At 52.6% G+C, this 21,838-nt stretch overlaps 1 protein-coding gene across 1 annotated transcript; it reads right to left on the bottom strand.

Moving 5' to 3' along the window:
- Positions 1-1,462: 1,462 nt before the first annotated feature.
- On the bottom strand, positions 1,463-16,299 carry STK40 (serine/threonine kinase 40). Its single transcript, XM_026863368.1, has 11 exons — positions 16,186-16,299; positions 14,051-14,170; positions 12,983-13,068; positions 12,327-12,470; positions 11,197-11,424; positions 10,322-10,374; positions 7,280-7,395; positions 4,053-4,197; positions 3,607-3,726; positions 2,563-2,647; positions 1,463-1,936 (listed from the first exon to the last, which is right to left on the bottom strand). The coding sequence occupies exons 2-11, from the start codon at positions 14,160-14,162 to the stop codon at positions 1,718-1,720; spliced, it is 1,308 nt and encodes a 435-aa protein (XP_026719169.1). The 5' UTR covers positions 14,163-14,170; positions 16,186-16,299; the 3' UTR covers positions 1,463-1,717.
- Positions 16,300-21,838: the final 5,539 nt, after the last annotated feature.

Raw genomic sequence — 21,838 nt, 5'->3', positions numbered from 1 at the left:
GCAGGGGGGTGACGGGGGCACACCGGGGTGTGCCAGGACAGACCTACCATCTTTAAAATAAATAAGGCTAAGACTTGAGGCTACTGGCTCAGCTGGCTGGGGTTGGTGCAGCTGTTCTAGTCTGTATTAGTGTTCACAATTCCCTGCCTGCCCGCTGCCAAGCGGCTCCGGCGAGGTCGCAGGCAGGACATAATGCCCGATGCTGCCGAGGAGGTTCAGGTCCATCCCCACGTCCCCACAAAGACACCTGGGGGTCGGCCCAGGCTAGACGCAGTCCGCGGCCCCAGCCCGGGGCAAGAGAAGGCAACGACACGCTACAAACAGATCTGCTACTGGCTCCCTGCCCGCGCTCCCCGGGCTGGGAGAGCTGGCCCAAAAAAGCAGGGCCGGCCCCCCCCGCCGAGGCCACAGCAGCGTTCCCCATCCCTGCTCCCACCTCTCCTCGCCCCCAGGCTGAGGGGGGCGACGCTGGAGCTGCCGCAGGGCTGAGAGCAGGGGAGGAGGCAGGCGGGGAGCCCTGGGACCTCTGTGCGAGAACAGTTCATCTGGCAAGACAGGCATCCAGTTCACAAAATGAGGCTCAGAAACAATCGTTCCTGTTCTCAGCACAGGCCAACACTCTTCCAGTGGCATGAGGTGACGAACCGGGACGTCCTTCTCCTGCCTCAGCACCGCGCAGGGACGGCAGAGGCAGCCCCGGGTTTGCTCGGCGAGGCTGGGAGGGCAAGAAAAGCTGGGGAACAAATACAGTAGAGACTTCAGCCAGCCCCTTCCTAATTCTAGGCAGATTATTTTGGGAAGCTTTTTCACATTATAACTCATATATTATATCTGTACCACAACTGAAGTGTGAAAATGCTAAATCAGAATTAATGCAATTTTAACTGCACCTTAGATAAGCTACTGAAAAATAAGATTAAATCATATACCCTTATGAAACTAAAAGAATCAGTGAAAGGTGGGAAAGAGGTCAGAGGCCGCACCGGGCCGAGTCCTGCAAAACCTCTGAACTGCGGACGAGACCCGATCTCTGCGGCGATCGCCCGCGAGGACGACTCTGAGCCGAGGGGGGGCCGGGCCCCCCCGCAGCCCCCGCTCACACCGGGCCGCCGGCGGCTCCCTGTGCCGCTCCCGAAGGCCTCGGCGCACTGCAGCCCCCACGGCCACCCAGGGCTAGACACCGCAGCCAAACCGGGTGGCACGTTAAGGACAGAAAAAGATTTGATGCAGATGAAGGGAAGTGGGAGGTTTCAAGAAACTCTTCGAGAAACCCCAACCAATCTAAGCTTATTCAAACCATACGGAGCGGATGCAATCAGCCGACTTGCCGTACTGCACAGCCACGACTTGTGCCAGCAAACCAGCTTCACCCTTGGTAGTCTTCTCCTTTCCCACAGGCTTTGCTCGATCCAGAGAACAGCATGGTTAAAAAGACAAGAGAGGTAGATTACAGTTATGATTAAAAGCAGATTAGTCATCTAGGCTTCGATTTAAAAAACAGATTCCAGAAGATGCCAAGAGGTTGCTGCTTCCAAAACTAGCTTTTTCAAAAGTCTTCTCCCTCCAGAGCGAGTGTGAGTGCGTGTCCCTGAACAGAGCTCAGAAGAATTGCTACATTATTCTCCATCACGGGACACCGGTATTGCTGTTGAGCTGTAGTAGGCGACGTGAAAGGCAGACTGCAGGGTGGTGCTTGTGCTCTCGGGTGTGTGGGAAGCTACTTCCGAAGGTACCTCTGGGCCAGGATAGCTGCGTCCAAGGGGTTCATGGGTTGGGCGTCGTGGCCCAGGCGTCGCACCGGGGGGATGTTCCCGAACTGCCGCTTCTGTAGGAAGCTCTTGGCCTCATGCAAAGTGTTCTTCTCCTCAGCCAAGAGCAGCTGCTGCCTCATGTAGTTCTCGAACTCGTACTGCGAGCACTCCTCCGTCACCTTCACCTGCCGGAGAACCGCCCGTCAGAGCCGCAGCAACACGGCAGGGTCCCCGAGCTCCGAGGGCCCCGAGCTACCGGGGGGTAACGGAGTCTTAACGCCAGAGCCCGCCCTGCTGCCAGTACGGGCAGGACCCCCAGGAGTCCTCGGTGCCACCCAGCTCATCCCAGCCCTGCCAGACGCTGGGAGCCCGCAGCTGCCCGAGCCGGCCCCCACCTCCCCGGCCCAGCCGAGGGGTTTCTCACGGCTGCGGCATCTCCAAGGCCGTCCCCAGGCAGCGAGGTCACCGCCCCTCGCTTCCAACAAAACACACTGGTGAGAAAACAGGATGTTTGCTCCCATCACAGAGCTCACCGGGGAGCCCGAGCCAACACCACGCCAGTCCCCTTCCCGGCTCTCCCAGCTGTGGGTGAGGGAGGAGCGAGCAGCCCCGGGGCCGGCAGTGCGGCCAGCTGGACAGGGCTCCCGGCCCCAGCGGCACGAGCCTCCCCTTCCGAGGGACTCGGCCCCTCGCGGAGCAGCAGCCACGGCTGGGTCCTGCCCGGCCTCCCCTCGGCGGCTCAGGGGCCACGGGGGGCTGCTGCCTCCTTCCACCGCACAGACCTGGCACGGCGGCGCCAGCCCCTACCTACCTCCTGGGGGTTTTCCGGGTTAGCCACTTGGTCATCGATGTCTGGCACCACTTGCAAAGGGCCACTCAGCGAGGACATGGACTGCCTGTGGGGAGAGCACAGCGTCAGGCACTCGGGGCACAGCCCCAGCTCGCCCAGCGCCCTGGCCACCACAATCCCACCTGGCTGGCCACGACAATCCCACAGCTGGCCACCACAGCGCAGCACAGAGCACTCTGGGTGCCACACCAGCTTCTGCCAGGGAAATTGAATTTTATAACCCCCTGAGCTGCCTTTTTTTTTTTTTTTTTTTTTTTTTTTTAAATAGGATGTAGAACTCTCAAGTTTTTGCATAGGTTGGAGCGAAAACAGCCACAGCTCCAAAAATCACAGACTCTGCTGCTGACTCAACAGGCAGCACGAGAACTTTGCCTGGGCATGCTGCGCAGCACAGACAGAAGGTCACGGGCTGACAAGAGAGGGCTGCACCGAGCAAACACCAGCAGGACCCGTTTCTGCTGGAGTGTGCTACTGGAATTTCATCCCAGTTGGTTTGTGCCAGGCCTGGAGTCGGATTTCCCCTCACAAGGGATCCCCACCCTGCACGTGGGTTCCCACCCGCGATGGCAGCTCCCGCTCTTCCCCTCTCAAATTCTCATGCCTGCTCTCACCGAGCTCACAACGCAGTGCTAATCGCACCCTCGCAGGACGTGTCTGTTTGGCTGCATCTGTGTGTGTGAGAGCTATTCCTGACCATGAGACTTTCTTTGAAAAAAAAAAATAAAAAATCAAACCTGGGGAGCCCAAGGGGTCACGTCAGCAAAGGCCCTCCTGTACCCCAGTACTGCTCTGTAACGTTACTGCTTTAGAGTCACAAGCATTTGCACAGGCCGCTCCGGCCGTAGCCATCAGCATCACCAGTGGATGAGACGCTGGGTTTAAAGTTTTTTGCAGTTCTCAGATCCCCCTCTGGTGTCCTGCCTGGCAGCAGTCCGCTGGCCGCAGCTGGAATAACACAGCCCGCGGCCAGAGACGCCATGTTCCCGTCTCTCCTCTTGCACATACCACGATGCTATGATGGAGCTGAGAGAATCCAGCACTTCAGAAGCCGTCAGACGCTGCTGCGGGTCCAAAACCAGCAGTTTTCGGATCAAGCACACAGTGTTTTCTGAGACCCGTCCATCCCTGGCAGAGAGAGAACACACGCTGAGCCTGAGGCGGCAGCGGGATGGACGTGTGGGAGCGCAGCTCAGCAACTCGAGGGGCCACCGCTGCTCCGAGCGAGACAGCCCAGCGCTAACGGCGAGGTCCCTTCCCGGTCCCTGCAGCACGGGGCCGTTCTCCCCAGCGCACGAGAGCTCCCGGCTCTGCTGCGGCTTCCTTGGTGTCTACAGTCTTTGCTCTAATTACTGCTGCGACCCTCGGGGGCTTCCACTGAAGCCCCTCCAGTCCCAGCCATCCCAGTAAGGCCCAGGGCACGGCCCGCACAGGCCCTAGGAGCGGGTACTCACTCCGGGATGGTGTACTCGGCAGCCTTGATTTTGCGGAAGAGCTCCTGAGGTATGCTGTCGTAGAAGGGGAACTGGCCATAGAGCATGGTGAAGAGCACCACGCCCAACGCCCACATGTCACTGGGTTTTCCACGGTACGGCCGTCCTGCAAGGAGACAAAAAGCAACAAACAGCCTTTCCCACGCTGCTGCCCACCGCCAGCAGCGAAGGCTCCGGAGCAACCTCCGCACAGCGTCCCTCCGCATCAGCATTCGCCAAAACGCGCCAGACTACCCCACCGCAGGACGCTCAAACTCTCTCAAAGGTGCATCCTCTGCGAATAACCAAACCGTTCGTCTCCACAGAGGTGTCCTCCCCTCCCTGCAGAGCGGCCCTGATGGGGCCCAAGAGCACCAAGAACCACCGGGCACCGCGCTGGGTTCCCACGTCACTGCCCTTTGCCGCCCCCCCGGACTGTCACCCTGCTGCGAGGCCTGGCGAGGGCAGGAGGGAGGGGAAGGGCCAGCGAGCACAGGCAGGGGCAGGCAGGAAAGCAAGCCCGAGAGAGAGAGAGGGAGCGAGAGAGAAGAGCTCTTCTGGCCACGAGCGGCGCAGGACCAAGGCCAGCCTCGCACGGCGGCTGCCCAGCAGGTCTGCGGGAAGCGCAGACTGAGACTCCCCACACCCGGCTCTGACCAAGCCCGGCGGGGGGGGGACTCTGCCCACTGGCCAGACCCAAGCCTGTGGCCACCGGAGCCTGCTGGGAAGCCACGGAGGGTGCAGGGAGGTGCCCCCCCGCCAGGCAGAGGTGTTCCCCAGAGCTGCTGCAGCCCCAGCACAGCCCCGGGAGCCGCTCGATGGAAATGCTGCTCTAAAGCCCCTTCAGTCACACAATAAATCGGCCAAGAGCAGCATGTATGAGGGTCAAAAAATTAAACTCCAGTGCTGTACCACAGCACAGGACTGAGGGAATGGCTTCCTCTGACTCACGCAGTGAGTCACTGCTGCAGCATTTGTTATTTGTACTAATTATTCTTTGCTTTATACGCTCAAAAAAAGGCACCTCTCCCTCCTCCTCCAGCTTTTCCTGCAGTGACATTTCAGCAGCCATAAAACATAAGCCATCTCCTAGCAGAAGACAGCTCCTCCTGGAGACCTAAAACAATGATTAAGTCTTCAGGCGTTTTAGCTTCCTCTTGCACAGGAGCATGAGCAATGCAGACAGAGGGATGCTCAGAGTCTGAAGGTGGTGGTGAAGCCTGGAATGTCCTCGAGTAACTTTTCCCTCCGTGCCTGGAGGGGAACTGCAGACTGAGCCCTTCTGGTTTTCAAGAGCACAGGATGGGGCCGCAGAGGAGCCCCATGGGGAAGGTGATTGCGCCCCAAGGTCAGGCCAAGGCTGCGCCCTGCGGGGTCTCGGGCAGGCTCAGCTGTCAGGGCAGTCAGCAAAGACACCCGACGGGCGCCGTGGGGCGCGTGGCCTGCAGACAGGCCAGTCAATCCACCTCCGAGAGAGCTGTTACCAGAAAGGCGGGCGCTTGCAGCCGAGCGAGGGCAGCAGGGCTGAAGGCCAGGACAGAGCAGTGCCCCGGACCAGCAGGAAGGAGCCGCTCCAGGCAGCCTTTACCAGCCACCAGCCACTTGGGCTGCAACTGCTCCAAGCTCCTGCAGAGCAGTTGGCTCATATCGTCCATGTGGTTACAGGGGCCTCAGGATATCCTGCAGAACAGGAAAGGTCTGCAAAAAACACACGTTCCACCTCCCCGCTGCCTCTGCTCCCTTCCTGGCTTAGTCCTGCCCAGGAGGGAAGCAGCCTCAAACCTGCCTGGCAGATCATGAGGGAAGAGCTCAGCTACATTTACTGTTACTGCCTGTAAACCTGACAGACTTACTGAGGGGAGTGCACCGGGTCTGGAAATTTCAGGACAAGCTCCCTCTGAGGGTATTTCTGAAGTACAAGAGCTTGGGATGCCAGAGACAAGCACCTCCAATCCTCAGCAGAGGCGTTTCCAGTATTCTAGGTGTTATCCTCGCATGAACAAACGCGACGGGCTGGCGAGGATTCTGCCTTTCAGAGCAGCCACGTGCACAGGAGCGAGCAGCGCTGCCCAGCGTACTGCCGACTTGGCCGGACAACTGTCAGTGCTGACAAGGTACCGAGCCCAGTTCGAGGCACTTTCCCACCCCCGAAGGCCAGCTCGGCCCTGCGGGTGGGTAACCCTCAGGCAATGGGGTGCACAAGGGGTGATCCGGGACTGCAACGTGCAGTTCAGCTTCATCCAAAGGGAATTTTATCTGTGCTCACCGGGAGTACTCCACAGCACGAGCTAATGCACCCTAACTGGAGTCTACAGAGAGGTTTCATACGCACAGTCCCAGCTGTAAAAGCATCCTTGATGAGAAGAAAATCCCAAAACTAAGCCTTGGGTCACTGCACTGACAAACAGCACCACCAGTGCCTGCTCAGCTATCGCCAGCACACAAGGTATAGCACAGTAGCAGATCTCAGAGCTCATGGAAGAGAAACCTCCTGAAGTAACTAAACAGACAGAAACCACGTCTGTTTCTGAGAGTCTCACACACTGGAAACAGTTAAAAGGTGGGAGGACATGAGGGAAAGCAGTTCTTTGCCAGACTTCTGCTTAGGGCCCCTGCTGGAAACAAGGCACAGGCCAGGCTGCCGGACACAAGATGCAGCCCAGACAGACTGCTGCTCTGGCCTGGCGACATCATTCCTTTATTTTTAAGTAACTCCTCTCAGTCGGCCCAGAAGCTGCCCAGAGGGTCAACAGTTCCCTTCTGGAAGGAAGTAGCAGCTGCAGCAACTCCTCCTCTTAGTGTACGGTCTGGAGTAAACTGACAGCACGGTGGGATTTGGACCCATCGCCTCTTTGGCCGAGGGATTTACCTGCAGCTTAAGTGAAGCCTCAGGAACAAGATTCAGACGTGGGACACGGAACGCCTTGTCTGCAGTCGGACTTACTTAGGAGCAGGCAGGGAGCTTTTCATTAGCTTTGAAGTTCAGACTAGCCTTAAGAAAAGAGTTACACTCGCTCCTTCCCTCCTCAGTTGGAAAAACAGACCAAGTCTCATAATTGGACCCTAATGAGGAGGCTCTCCCAGAAGGCAGGTTACATATGGGAACAGAACTACGTGGTTTTCGTTTATTGTCAAGAGGCACAAATAAATGAAACAAGCGTGAAGAGGGGGCTGTGAACCCCCACTGAGGGCTGAAGGGGTGTGCTTACCGCTGAGCACATCTGGGCTGATGTAGGCAGGGCTCCCGCGCTGGTCTTTCAGCAGGTCATCTTCGCTCACCAGGTGCTTTCCGAGACAGAAGTTCGTTATGGTTATTCGATGAGTCCTGGGGAGAATCAGAAGGCATCACTGACACGGCCCATCCTGCCCGAGCCGAACAGCACGGGCAGAAGTTCACAGCACCACGGAGGTGTGTGTGTCTCTGGGGCTTTTTGGGAAGCCTGGAGTGCTGGGAAAGGACAAGTGGAGGCAGGGGATCACCTCCAGCACGAAGGGGTGGATTCCACCCACCAGCACGGCTTGCAAGGCTCTTACAGGGCGACCAAGAGAACCTCTTACAGCTACAGACACTGCCCACAGCGAGCGGCAGGCGGAAGCCTGGCTGTGGGCACAGGGTGCTCTTGTAACTTGCCCACCCTGCAGCCACACAGCTGCCCTTTGGCCAGCCTCCCCGGAGCATCCTAGCCCGCAGCACAGCACCAGGACCTGCACGTGTGCGCTTGCTGGCCGTTGCAGGGCAGGAGCATGTTAACAACGTTTATTTTAATTGCTGGTTCTCCCCTACGCTGCCCAACTACCATCCCTAAAAGCATCTTCTCCGCACAACATTTTCTGGAAGCTGAGGGGGAATACCCTGCAGAAGGGCTGCCCCGTGCCTGGCTGCCATGCACTGTTTGCTTATGTGTCACCAGATGAGCTGCAGGACCTTTGATCAGATTCAGAACAACCACTTTTGTGTTACCCAACAATACCACAGGAGGAGTCCGGTGGCAGTTTTACCTGATCTGCAGGGCTGTTCTTCACACCCCAGCACACAGAGCGGAGAGTGCCTAATTAACACCTAAACAACCTCCTACAGAAAAGGCAAGAGCTGCAGGTACACACAACTTCGCTGTTAAGATACCCTTACACTGCCCTATAGTACTGCCAGCCCCAATTAATGAATTTTTCCAGGGAAAGCGAGCTCATTAGGAAACTACCATCGCATTAAATCTTCCATGTCGCTCAGATAATTTGGATTTTAACGTACAGCTTAAAGGACGGAGGAGAAAAACATTGCCGAGAAGATTTCTATATTCTTGAAAAGCATTACACAACTCGAGTCTGAGAGAATGAATTCAGTCAGTCACAATAACCGAGAAATATTTCCAGCAAGTCTAAGAGACAAGTGAAATAAAACCAAGTGTGGGTTGGCAACGGAGAGTTGATTATTAAGAAAGACAGACTTGTGTTTAAGAAGTGTTAGTTTCAACTGTCAAGAGACCTCCCTGGCTGAATAACGATCTGCACAATTTGTTAAGGATTAAAAAGACTAAGTGTTCTAAAGGACACTAAAATGTTCAGGGTTGCTTGGCTTTATTTAGTCACTGAAATCTGATCTAATCTGTAATCCTCCAACTACTGCACCAGCTAACTGGAAAACCTGTGAGGCTTTCACATCCGCATCTCGCGGGGGACAACGGCCAAGGGACCTTCGCTAGCCCAGGGTGTAAGGGGCCCCGTCAGGACCCTGCAGTGACACGCTGCCCCCTCCCCGCCAGCAGAACGGGCCCGGCTGGAACAGAAGGGCCGTGCCTGGTCAGCCCCAGCGGCAGCTCCTCTCCATGGTGATCTATTCTTACACCTCACCCACCCCTGCGTATGACTCACCGCTGTAGAGGCTACAGCTCTTCCTCAGAGCTGATGGTCTTGCTAGTAAAAAGCAAAACCATCGTGTGTAATAGAGCGAATGGCTCTGGCAAGGGGGTTCAAAGCTTCAAACACCTCCCTCCTCCTGCTACGGGGGCCCCTCTGTGCAAGATGCTCCACTGCACGCTGCGCCCAGACGAGAAGGGAAGCTCTGGGTGGATCCTTTGAAGCAGTAACCTTTGTCTACCTCTTCCTAGCAAGAAGGAGAATCAAAGCAGCAAGCAGAAGATGAGAGATTTATCCTAAAGCAGATCTACAGAAATGACTTAAACCAATTTACAGGTGGCCCTGAAAAGCAAGATGTGGGGGGAACCAAGACGTTCAATCTCAGGAGGTAAAAATCTGTTTGCTTTCAAACAGTATTAGGGAGGAAGAAAAAAAAAACAAAACAAACAAGCTGTGACCACAGCGAACTTGCATGCTTTGTACAGACTCTGGAAGCCTGCAGACCTAAAGCTTCCATTTTTTTTATTAATTCCACAGAAACCCAGACAGTGTGAAAAGACAATGAATTCCACTCATTCTTAAAGTTAGCGCAAAATATTTAGTCAGTAATGTAATACTGAAGGACACAGCGGAGCATCTGAAGCAGAACCAGCTTGCCAGCTGAATAACTACATAACCCAAGACAGTTCAAACCCTCCAAGGAGCCACCAAGCAAGGCAGGACGCGGCCTCTCGCTCCCGCTGAGCTCAGCCCCAGCGGTGCCACTCGCTCTGCTCCGGAGGGCTGGTCCCTCCTGCCCCCTCAACACGGGGGCTTATAAACTGAGGCTTGAATCAAACCAGCTAATGGGAACAAGGAAGCTATTTCAAGCACAAATACAGACTAGACAGAAGAGCTTTTGTTTAGATAAGTAAATATTTTACTGCTAGCAAAAACACAGCAGTGCAACAGTCAACGATTTAACACTGCTGTGATTATAGTGCAGGCTGCAGTGCTGGGAATTCCTGTAGCACGGGGGAAAGTGAATGATGCCAACAGAACCACTTACCACATTTTAATTTTTAATTTTTTTTTTCTTAAAAATATATAAAAACTATTTCTCTTGCCGGTTTCTGTATTACTATAGTTTTCAGAACTTCGAATCCCAAAAGCAATGCTGACACGGGGTCACTAAGCCCGGTGGAAGAGTGAACTATCTAGGTTAAGCTCAATTTTTGGAGATTAACTCACATAACTTTGAACTGGATTTATATTTTTGCACAGCCTGCTTCCATTTCCCTCGCTCTTTTCACACAACAGCGCTCTCATCAAGTGCTGCCTCTGATCGTGCTTCTAATAGAAAATTGCTTCAGGGAAGAAACGCAACTGCCAGAGCAGCAGCTCTCCAGCACACTTACCTTTTGTTTAGCACCATGTTTCCTAGTTTCAAGTCTCTGTGCACAATATTTTTCTGTAAAATAGATAATAGTATAACATGAGCAAAAGTGTATTTGTTCTAGAAGCATAATACTTGGGCAAAAGCACTAAGCATCCTTTGAAATCACGTCATCTTCATTCGCCGAAGGAACCGAGGTCAAGGTTCCAAGGCAGGTTGCATCCTGGGTACTTCATGCGTTTCGTTTTCGATTCTGGCCACAAGGACTGAACAAGTAAATTTGCTACTTTGAACACACAGATTTGACTGAACTAGTAAGAGACGTGAACCTCAAGTGTCCAGGCTCGGTAAGAGCAGCAGGATGAGTGCTCCCTTCAGACACAGCTCACCGCTCCGCCGAGGACGGACGGGAGTCCCTTGTCACAGGGTAAGAAGTCAAACATCAGCAGAACCTATTGTTGTTACAACAATTTCTAGTTCATTGATCTCAAACTCACAGCTTGGGGTTCTGATCTCAGAAATCAATTCCTCCGTTGGGATTTATTTTGCTTCAGAAGGAAATCGCTTGAAGTGCTTCCTGCATTTGATTAGCCCCTGCTCTCTGACCACCCGGTAACACTGCAGTTCACCTGATCGGCAGTTCGTCCAGCTGGCCCCTCTCCACAGTCAACAAACGCTACGTTATCATCGAGAAACTTGAGGGCAGGGGAAGGGAAGGGAACGCTCTTTTATGGCTCGCCCCGAGGCCTTACACAGAACACGGTTACAGGGAAAGAGCAGGAACCTCCATCCTCTGTAACGCTGCCACTGCCTGCACGAGGAAGCTTTAAAACATCCATTACACCAGCGTGGGAAAACGAAGCCTTCCAGCACTGAAAGGGCTAACAAAGATCTTACCTTATGTAATGCTTCCACCACTCGTACCACATCATAAAATATCACGACCGTCTCCCGCTCGCTCAGTCTCTTCTCCTTAATGACATAATGCTGCAGATTGATCAGATCTGCCGTTTTGTCACTGAAATCGTGAGCGCAGAGACAGTCTAACACAAGACAAATGCGCTTCTTCATTTTTCTGACCATTCTGTTGGCTTCTAGATCTTCTATAATTTCACAAGCTCGGTCCTACAGGGAGGCAAACAAACGATCAATAGTTCAGGGAAGCTCTCTGGGCTTACACACAGAGCGCTAGAGAATAAACAACCGTGTGAGCTCAAAATAAGCAAATGCAATCCCAGCACTTGACCTTTGCCCCAAGTGGGGATTTCAAAAAAAAAAAAGATCTCAAAGAAGCCAGAGAAGTCTACGCTGTTTGGCTGTATGCGTGTGTCAGCACAGACACCTGTAGGCAAAACCTAGAAAAACTCTACACGGTGGTACAGACCCTGTGAATAGGAGGGACCCAGCACATTATCAATGAGAACAGAAATCTTAAAATACAACTAGCAGTTCTTCCACAACGTTAGACGGGACACAGCTGAGTTGGACATCTGACTTATTTAATGGCCTCAGGCGAAGAGCCCGATGACAAAATTTAACCAGAGAACAAGGCAATACCAACATCCAAACCAGTAATTCCTACCAGCCCATAAACAGCTCTGAAGGCGTTAACAGCAGCAAATTCACTCTCACAACACATCGATCAGCACACTGACTAGTTTAATTTGCTGAAACAGTTTCCTGGCAATTTGGCCCCTCTCACAAGCCATCATAAAGCAGCACAGGGACTGGAAAGCACAAATTCAGCTCTAAATTCTGATTCACCAGTGAAGCAGCTATTTTCCTATTTGAAGGGGACGCTCCTGAGCGCCTGTCCCACCTCTGAACGTTCTCACGTTTCCCACATCCCACTTCACCCTCAAAAGCTCCTGCCACAAACGTGCTTGCCCGAAGCAGCAGCGGTTTGTCTCAGCCACACACTGGTAATTCTCTACACCCGGAACAGGGTCAGCACGAACTGTACATGAGAAAAACAAGCCAATAGCAGTTCCTGGCATTCCCCCAACCTGGACGGTGACCAGCTGTACCTGAAAGAGCCCGTGGTGATGAACCACTCCTTCCTGGTTGTGGAGCAGGGAAAGGAGAGAATACTCCGTGTGCAGCAGCATCTTGCCCTGTCGTTCCTCCTGGGTTTCTATTCCTTTATCACCCCTTTCTTCTAAGGTGAGAATCTTCAGGAAAAGGGAAAACACCTTTACAGTTCCCAGAAAAACCCAAATGCCCCCAACCTCTCTGACTGGAGGTATTCACATGTTAGTTTAACAGCTGATGTAATGGTGCTGATGTTTGCATACTTGCCGCAAGCTTGTCTGAACTAACACCTGTGCAGAATGCAGAGCAGGAGGTTGATTAACACAGAAAACCTGCTCAGGTGGCTTTTTGCAAGTATCCCAGGTGATTTATTTTTTTTTTCCACTGGATCTGCCCCTATCTCAGGCACAGCGGAGACAAGCAGATCAGCGGGCTCCAGCAGAGCAGTGCAGCAGCCACAGAGGCCCCGTCTCAGGCCTAATCTCGACACCAGATCTCTGCCTGGCAGAACTGCCCCGCCGAGGGGAAGCTCCAGCAGCGGTTTCTGAGCGCGCACCGGTTCAGCCTGCACCACACGCCACTGCCAGGGCTCCCGACACAAGAGCTGAAGTTAAAGAGCCCTGAAGATCTGCAAGCCCTGCAGTTTGCTTACCTTTAGCTGATAGAAGTCGTCCGTCCCATCCTTTCTTGCCAAACACTGAACAATACTTGGCACGGGGGAGTTACCTAAACGTGGACCTAACAGCACAAAGCAAAAACAGACTTGTTTTCCTTTAAGCAGCAGTGACTAATTCAGGGTTACATCAGTGTGCAAGTGTCACGCAGTTACATTAGTTTAAACTAAGTTCCTTTTTTCTCAGCAGACTGAGCGCGTTTCCACAAATTATGATAGAAAGAAAAAAAAATGGTACCGAGCTCTGAAAACCTTCTGGACAATGTTTCGCTTGTTGACTGGAGAAACATTTAACAGAAGCCCACATACGGCACAGCTGTTTTCAGAAATTCAAATTTCTGCATGCCTGAACCGTACAGCTTTTACATTTACTAGCAACACCCATGGCAACCGCTATTACCACACCTCCGAACCCAGCTGCCACCTCTGCAGGGACGGCTCAGGTACACGGAGCGGGCCAAATTTCAAGTTAACCTACAGTCTCCACTCTTCAACTTAAATCAGTTGGTTTATGGATTATCCATTTGGTTTTCACAGGGAAGTCCCGAGTTTTTGACAGTCGTTATAACGAGTTCTGAACTAGCAACTATTCTAGCAACTCTCAGAAGCTCGCGGAGGGGCCTTACCTTAGCACCTACTGTCTGTAGTGACCACGACCGCACCGCCAAGCTGCCTACCTGCTGATTTGAGAGCACATTCCAGGCAAGCAGGGTTCAACACCTCTACGGAACTCTCCCCGAAAAGCCCCCTGGATTTGTTCTTTAAGAAGGTTTAAGAATATAGGGGGTTTGGTTTTTTTTTTTAAAAAAAAAAAAGTGAAAGGGCTCATTTATCTTAAAAGCCACGTCTGCCTGGCTGTATTAGCATTAGAAACCTCCTTCGCTTGAGCAGCTGCAGGAGCTCCAAGGGCCGCATCAAGCGAGTTGTCTAGTTCAGCATCTTACCTCGGAGTACATCTGCTTTGCCTCATTTTACAGTGCCTTTTATTTTCAGCTTTGCAACCAGTAGCTACCTTGAAAACTGAAGAAGAAAACCCTCCCTGCTTACCTAGTATAAAAGGGCCCGCTCTCTTGGCATTATTTCCAGAAATCCCTGTACAAAGAGCTTTTGCCTTAGCGGATGTTTCCCCAGCTCCTCTGTCTGATGCTCGCCGCTTCATCCTTGGCTCTTGAAAGAGAAAGAAGATCACATTTGATGAGCAACTGCGTTAATTTCTTATATTATCCCTCATTTGGTACTGGAAGGCTTTCACCTACTGATGCAGTCGTGTGTCTGCCTACTTGCCTTTCTCCACCAAGCTATGGCTCATTACTGATAGACCAGTTGTGGGCTGGAGCCTTAATGTGTTACTGAAGGTATAAATCAGCCTCATTATTCAAAGCAACATTTCACAGAACAGTTGTTTGAGAGACATAGTGGGAATAAGTCAAAATAATTAAAGCTTGTTTTACAGCAAAAACAAGTTTGCGAATTAACATATTCCAAAAAACTCTGGCAGAAAATGCCCAAGTTATCCTCTGTATGGACGTCTACTTCTGTGATTCAGCCTGTGGACTCCTGTGGGTTCCTTCACGGAGGAATTCCCACCGGGCATCGCAGGCAGCTCGGCCACAGACTCAGAAGGCTCAGGTCTGTTCCTCAAACAGCACAGAACTGACCAGAAAATAGAACAATATCTGTCACCTTTTCCAGCAAGGGCACAGAAGACTGAACCACACTTGTTATTGTGAGATTCGGTTAATTTATTTTTTCAAAAAATGTATTTTTAGTCTTCAAATAAGTCCCCCCTCTCTCTTGGTACCTCTTGAAGCTCTAACCTTTTTATTACATCTCCGTCTACGGAGCTGTATTATTAATGCTTTACATCCAATGCAGCTGAAATTTGGAATCCAACGTATAAAACTCAGTCTCCGTGTGCAGGAATCGATGCCCTGTTTAGAATTAACACGCTATTACCTGCCTTTAATGGACATTCCAATGGAAGGAAACACTGTGGTGCCAGTACGTGTGCTCTCTTGCACTACCCACTCCATGCAGAGGACGATTTAATCCACTAAATGTCAATCTCACATTTTGCATCCAAGTATTTACTAAAGGTCCAACACACCACGAGAATTCAGCACAGACAACTAAAAGCTTGACTAACTCCTACTTAGGTATTGCAGAAAATCTGACTTCCAACACGCATTTTCTGCTGCTCAGAAATCTAAAGGGCATTTGTGGCAGTATTGCAGCACCAATGCCTAAAAAGGGCCAAATAAAGTCAGGTCTTTGTGACCGAAACACTTCTTGCCCAAAGGAAAAATCTTGCTTCAGTTTAGCAGGGAAAGAACCTCTTCAGTTTGCTGCCAGGCCAACCTCCACCGCGTGCTCACTGCAAGCACAGATCAGCTCTGGCAAACTCAAGTTTTGTTCCCAGTACACCTCCACTTCACCTTTATCTCTTGGAAAAGGGTTTCCGAGACTTTCACAAATACCTAGATGTTAAATGCTACTGCTGTAACATTTCAAAGATTTGGGGCAGGGGGGGAGGAACTGAGCACAGATCCATTTTCTTACTCTGAGCAAGTCAGAACCAAACCCCAGTAGGCTTCCCTAAGAGGTTACTACAGCAGACTGGGAAAATATTTTTGGGTTGTACTTATTTGTTGTAAAAATGTCCCAGTGTTTCACCACATGAGAGACCGATAAATCACCATACTTTGAATGAAGTTTACCCTCTGGCAGTCCCACCCTTTCTGTGGACACAAGCGTGATCTCATTGCATTAATTCATCTAGCAGTACCTGTCACCGAGATCAGAGATAGCAAGAGAGATAAGGTGAGAAGTCTTGCAGCAGACTTCGCATCCCTGCGCCTCCGACTTCCACCAGCCCGTCCAGATCTCCAGCAGAGAAGCGTTACCAGGAACGGAACAAAGCGTGGAACAGAACAAAGTCCTGAGCCCCATATGCTCCTTATTCTGTTCATTCCGCATCTCTGACCTAATGTTTGATTATGCCTTATAAAATCCTCCACTCCTTGCAACACCATCATCCCTGCTGGAAACGTATGAGTAACATTTCCACTGGAGAAACCCCACCGCACAGAAACTCTGAGATAATGACCGTTGTGCAATCCAGGCTGGAGAGGAATCGCTGCTGCGAATGGCGTTATCGTAAACAAAATAATCGGAGGACTCACGTAGTTCAGCATCAACTGTATCTTTACTCTTCTTCCAAACTAGGTTTTCCAACGTCTCAGGAGACAGGAGTCATCACCTTGGAGAAGGCTGGATGGTCGAAAGGTCGAGGACTCTGTAATGCGAAACGAGATACACTTGATGCTGCGGTTCTGGATTATTCTTGATTACGATAACGTGGGATGCACCAAAGCTTCTGCAGCTTGAAACACCCGGGTGTGTTTTGGCTTCGAGAAGGCCTGAAGCTCCCGATAGCTACGTGGGAGAATAAAAGGGCTCTTGAATCCAGTCCCCAAGTCACAGACACACAGCCCTGCGCAGCCGGATAAACACAAGCGTCAACAACCTCAAAGGGCATTTTGCGATGCCAGACAGACCTTCAGAGCAGGACCACGACCTCCACTTGAACCTCCGCCCCGTGGGACTACCCGCCTGCTTTTAACGGTGTCTCAAACACACCCAAGTTAGCAGCAGCGCCACAACAGGATCCTCACCACTGGGAGCGATTTTTAGTCACGGTAAGAGTTAATGCTTAAAGGTTGGGCTCGAACAGAACAGCTTCTGCAAGAGGCACAGAAGGCTACGCTGAATTTTATTCTCATCAGATCCCCACTGCAAGTTAGTTCCTCTCTACAATATATACTTGGCCTCTTGAAAAAAATAATCAAACTAATTCAACTTAAATTCAGTGCTTCATCTGGTCCCATTAAAAAGGAGAAATTTAGGATTTAAATCAGACACTCCAGAATTAAATTTATAGCACCTCTACCAAATGCTTAGTTTACCCCTCAGATACTGCAGGCGTCACACACCTGTAATCACAGCTGGCTCACTTTACCAGTATCCATCAGAGCACCCGAAAAACCACCCAAGGAACAGGTGGGACATGGGAACTGAACTCCCACCCCCACCCAGAACACAGCCCAGTGCTGTCCTGGGGGAGCAAGTGAAGTCCCCCACACAAACTGGTTACGCTGCAGCACAGCTGAGATTTAAAATAGCCCAAAGCTGAGGATTTACAACATTTCCATGAGAGGTGGAGAGCATCCCCTCACCCCTGCAGCAACGGCTCTGTCTGCAGGCAGCCGCACAGACAGCCGGGACCTGCCGATTCTTAAGACTGGTTAAAAAAAAAAAAAGTAAATTAACAACAGGATCGGTCTCAAGAGAGCATCCAACATTTCTGCAAAGAACCAGAACAAAACCATTTCTCCCTCAAAACACTTCACCCTAGGGACAGGACCATTAGATACTGGTGTGGTGGCTCCACTGCCCGCTCCCCTAGAAACCGAAGTGTAGGAACTGAACCGAACCAACCCCGCTCCCCGTCCCACCACCTGTAACAGAAACGCTCTCTCACAGACAACGGAGTTACAAGTTTAGCACAAAAATTCAGTAATTTTAACACGACGCATGCAATATATTGAACATCTTACTGGAGATGCACCTAAAGCTTCTTACCGTGCTAGCTCTGATTTTAATAGAGTTATTAATCAAATAATTAAGACCTAGATGTAATGTCTTTTAATTATATAGCTTAAGGAAATTGTCTAATTCCTGAGTTACTGCATGATGTTCCAGTGCCCAGCATAACAACAAAGAAAAACAAAAGAGGAGGAAAATGACCTTTTCATCTCAGATTAAAGAACAGGCAAGTCCTGCAGTCCAGCAGCCACAGCTAATAGCTGGAGCAGGAAAAAAAAAAAAAAAAAGTACCTTTGGGGCGTTAACAGGATTACTCAGCAGCACAGGAACCAGTTAAGACACTGGAGCAGCTGATACAACCCCCACGACACTTTCTGTTGGTTTATCTCGCAACAAGGGGACAAAAGGAGGTGGCTGGCATTGACGGTGTCACGGCGAGGGCGGCAGCCCCCACGGCTACAGGCCTGATGATCCACGGGGCCGGCTGCCAGCGGGGCACCGGCCGCAACGACGGAGCCCGCCAGCGTCTGCTGGAAGTTCAGGGCTGTCGAGGACGAGCTCCCACCATTAAAGGAAACTGGGGCGCCACTGGCCGCGCCGCCGGCACCCAAAACCTGCTGCTGCTCCTGACCTGGAAAAAGGCTGCAGGTGGAAGCGAGACGGGGCTGCGCGGGACAAAGGGATCGCCGCTCCCCGCGGGCTCTGGGGGGCAGGAGGCGGCCCCCCCAGGTGCCTGGGGAAGCACAGTGTCACGCTGTGCCCAGGACCATCCACCTCCCACCCCAGACCGGAGGGGTCCTGCCACGCAGCGCAGCAGCAGCTCTGCCCAACCGTCTTTGCCGGGCGAAAAAAGCGTTTGCTGCGGCATTTGGGGTGAAGCTGGAGACCCGGTCCAAAGGTTTGTGTCCCAGTGGCTCTGTCTGCTCCCCCCATAGCCAGCGCAGGCCTCAGCTTTTGCAAAAATAAAGCTAAAAAAAATTAATTCAAATGAGCAGTATCATTTACCACTTCAGTGCCACACTTAGTATTACATATATGGGCAGTATTTATCAGTGATGATTTAATCAAAGTTCACATTTTAGCCTGGCTCATGGCAAATTCCCGCTCATGAGAGGCTACGTTGGACGTGACCTAAAAACCTACACGAACACTCACATTAAACGAGCAAAACCTGGAGCACGGTCCAGCTCCCCGGCGCGGGGACAGGCAGGTGGGTGCTGCTGCGGGAAGCAGCAACCCTGGAGTGGTGCCACACGCCTTCCCCGGGCAAACCCAGCGAGGGACAGCTCAGACCAGAGTCATCGGCGCTCCCAGGGACAGAGAGGCTCCGTTCCCACTGGAAAAGCTTCCCCGAGAACAGGCGGAGCTGGGACCAGCCAGGCCCGCGGAGGAGTCACCGGCCGGGGATGACAGGGCAGGTCCCAAGCCAGGCGGGCGGGCAGGAGGAGCTGCTGCAGCGGGGCGCAGGGTGGGCTCCTCTCCCTCCGCAAAGCACCGGGGTGGATTCACCATACAGGAGCGTTAAGTTTAACAAAGGCTCTGGAAGTTTAAGCGTTGTGTAAGAGAAGTAATAATAATAAAAATAAAAGCCCATCAGATGACTCAGCGCTGCCAGTGCAACCCATGTACCGCTGGCTGCGCGAGCCCTTCCGGGAAGGGAAGCCTTCTCCAGAAACGGAGGAGCCCTGACTCACAGATTTCTTGGAAACGTGCGGAGACTCATTCAAGCTTCTTCCCTTAGCGAGAAGTTCGTTCCAAACCAGACGCAGAGTTTCTCTGACTGAAGGAGAAGGAAGAATCCCAAGGTGCCGGCGCAGCACGAGGGGCTGGGGCACCCGGTGAAGCACGAACTCGCCGAGCTGGGAGACACGAACACCTCCAGCAGCCCCTGCTGAACCGACCACTAGAAAACCCCCTTCCTCAGCCCAACCTGCCGATCAGTTTAGTTCTGGGTACGTGAGCAAGGCACAGCCAGCACTTGAGAGGCCACAGTGCTAAAAGGGACCCCAGTACCCCTCGCCTACACCCCGCATCTAGCTGTGGCCAATCTCCAACTTCTCAGGGACAAAAAAAAGCTTCCACAGGCCAATGGAATGATCCAATGATCATGTATCAGGGAAAGCAAATTCCTTCCAGGCCCCCCCAGGCAGCTGGGGAAACTCCGAAGCACAGGATCCCAGCAATGTAATCACAGTGCAAGCAACAAGCTGGGCTTGCTTTAAACCCTCCTGATGCATCAACGCATGCGATAGCCAAGGACTCATCTCTGGGAGTTCCCTCTTCGGTTACATAAACACCAGCTTCGGCTTAACCCTTTCACGCTGAAGCACAGGCCACCTCCTCCAGGAAAAATTCCCCACTCCAGCCCAACATCCTCACGGCCGGGGCACCTACAGCAGGACACGGCGCAGGAGAAGAGCCCAGAAACCCAAGCACAGCACTCGGACCGCATCGCTCTCCCAGCACACGCGTTCCTGACCTTGGGCTGCTCCCGTGAAGTCAGGAGTCGTCACCTTGAAAGTCACCGTCAGGTGAGAAGCGTATTGGATTACGAGATTTTATTTTTCATTTATAGCTTATGTTACTGTGTACACCTAGTATTCCATAAATCCACTGCAGCAGGACTTTCCTCATGCGCACAAAGATTACTGCATGACTCACACACGTGCTGACACTTTCTTTACAGCGAGGTGTGGTTGCTGTTTTTAATGATGATCTACTCATCTAGCCCTAACTAGATCGAAAGAAAAAATATTTAAGTTATCTACATATACTGCCATGGTAACGTTACTATCGTTTGTAGCACGAAAGCACACTGACAGATACCGTAAGTTCACAAACGTGTGCCCGACTAACAAAAAAAGACTGTTTCACATAGAAAATTACAACGGGCACGGAGCCTCCTCCAGTCTAGCAAGAGCTCCCAGCTGGAGAGCTCCCAGGCACCAGCGAGGCACACGCTGTACGAGGCCAGAGCACTGCGGAGTCTGCAGACTGATAACACCTCTCTTATTTAGGCTAAGCACAGTTGGCAGTTCAGGCAAAATCGATAGGGCTGTCCTTAATCAAACAGCAGCTGAGCGCCTACAAGGCTCCCCTCCGCGTGGTTTCAAAAGGAGAAGATTCTGTAATACCCTGAGGATAAAAAGCAGCTGAACACGAGGGGGCTTTTAAGTAATGTGATTATGTGACCAAACCATCAGCGCGGATGCCACGGAGAAACAATGAAAGGATGTAGCACAAACACCCCAGCACTGGGGGGGGAAACACGTCCCACACCCCAGCCCAGGGCCGTGTGCCAGCAGGTGAAGCCTCACCCTGTCCCATCCCTCAACTCGTGGCCCAGGCACCCTCCGCCAGCACCCACCCCGCGGCCCTCCTGCCCCACGGCAGGCGGGTGGCAAAGGCACGGCAGCTCAGCCCCACCACTCCGGGCACCGGCCTCTGCTCCGGCTTCCCTGTCTCCCTCCAGACACGGGGTTAGAGCCCGAGGCTGGAGCCCAAGACACCCCGCACAGCTCTACACGGCGGCGTGTTAAGCCCCCGCATTGAGACCCCAAACTACCACAGAACTGAGTCATCAACACCAGCGCAGCCGCGGCAAGAGGAGGGAGCAGCTGGCCAGGACAAGCCCCAGAACCCTCGTACCAGGGAGCAGCGGGGCAGAAACGCGGGGCCAGGGGCTCCCTCCGACAGCAGCGTGCGCGACCTTTAACGCTCCCACGGACTGCGGCTGCGACGCTCCCAAAGGCCCAAGCCGAGAGGAACGGGGCCTGGCCGCGGGACACCCCGAAGCGCCTCTCCGTATCGTCTCCAGGCTGAGCTCGCCCAGGGCGGACGGGTCAGGCTCCCGCAGCGAGCTCCGGCCGGAACGACGGTCTTACTCATCCTCACTCAGAGGCGCAACCTTCAGCTACTCCCTGCTGAGACACACGGGCTCCTCCTCGGAGCAGAGGTGCAAAACTACTAAATGAAGCAATTCCTGCCCAGACCGAAAGAGAAATCAGCCCCGAACACAAGCTGCCCCCTCAGCAAGCCCGGAACCTGTCAGTGCGCTGCGACAATACCTGCGCTGGCGACAAGGCCCAGAGCCCCCCAGCGCTGACGGGGGGCAATCACAAAGGAGTTTGGCTGAGCGATATTTTTAAACCCGGCCGGGTCCACCCGCCCCGCTACGCGAAATCCCACCCTCGGCCGGGAAGGGCCCGGGGCACCGGCAGCGCAGGCCGG

This window comes from Athene cunicularia (genome assembly GCF_003259725.1).
Source record: "Athene cunicularia isolate RWA chromosome 23 unlocalized genomic scaffold, athCun1 chr23_part1, whole genome shotgun sequence".
NCBI classification, from domain to species: Eukaryota; Metazoa; Chordata; class Aves; order Strigiformes; family Strigidae; genus Athene; species Athene cunicularia.
The sequence above is the reverse complement of the archived record's forward strand: the minus strand, read 5'-3'. Positions and strand labels throughout refer to the sequence as shown.

What these genes read in the sequence shown, in the direction of transcription:
- STK40 (XM_026863368.1), bottom strand. Translation starts at nt 14,162, where the DNA reads ATGAAGCGGCGAGCATCAGACAGAGGAGCTGGGGAAACATCCGCTAAG. An exon ending in GCCGAGTACACCATCCCGGA is followed by an intron (nt 3,727 to 4,052) that starts GTGAGTACCCGC and finishes TCTCTCTGCCAG; the next exon opens with GGATGGACGGGTCTCAGAAA. An exon ending in AGCTCCATCATAGCATCGTG is followed by an intron (nt 2,648 to 3,606) that starts GTATGTGCAAGA and finishes CTCTCCCCACAG; the next exon opens with GCAGTCCATGTCCTCGCTGA.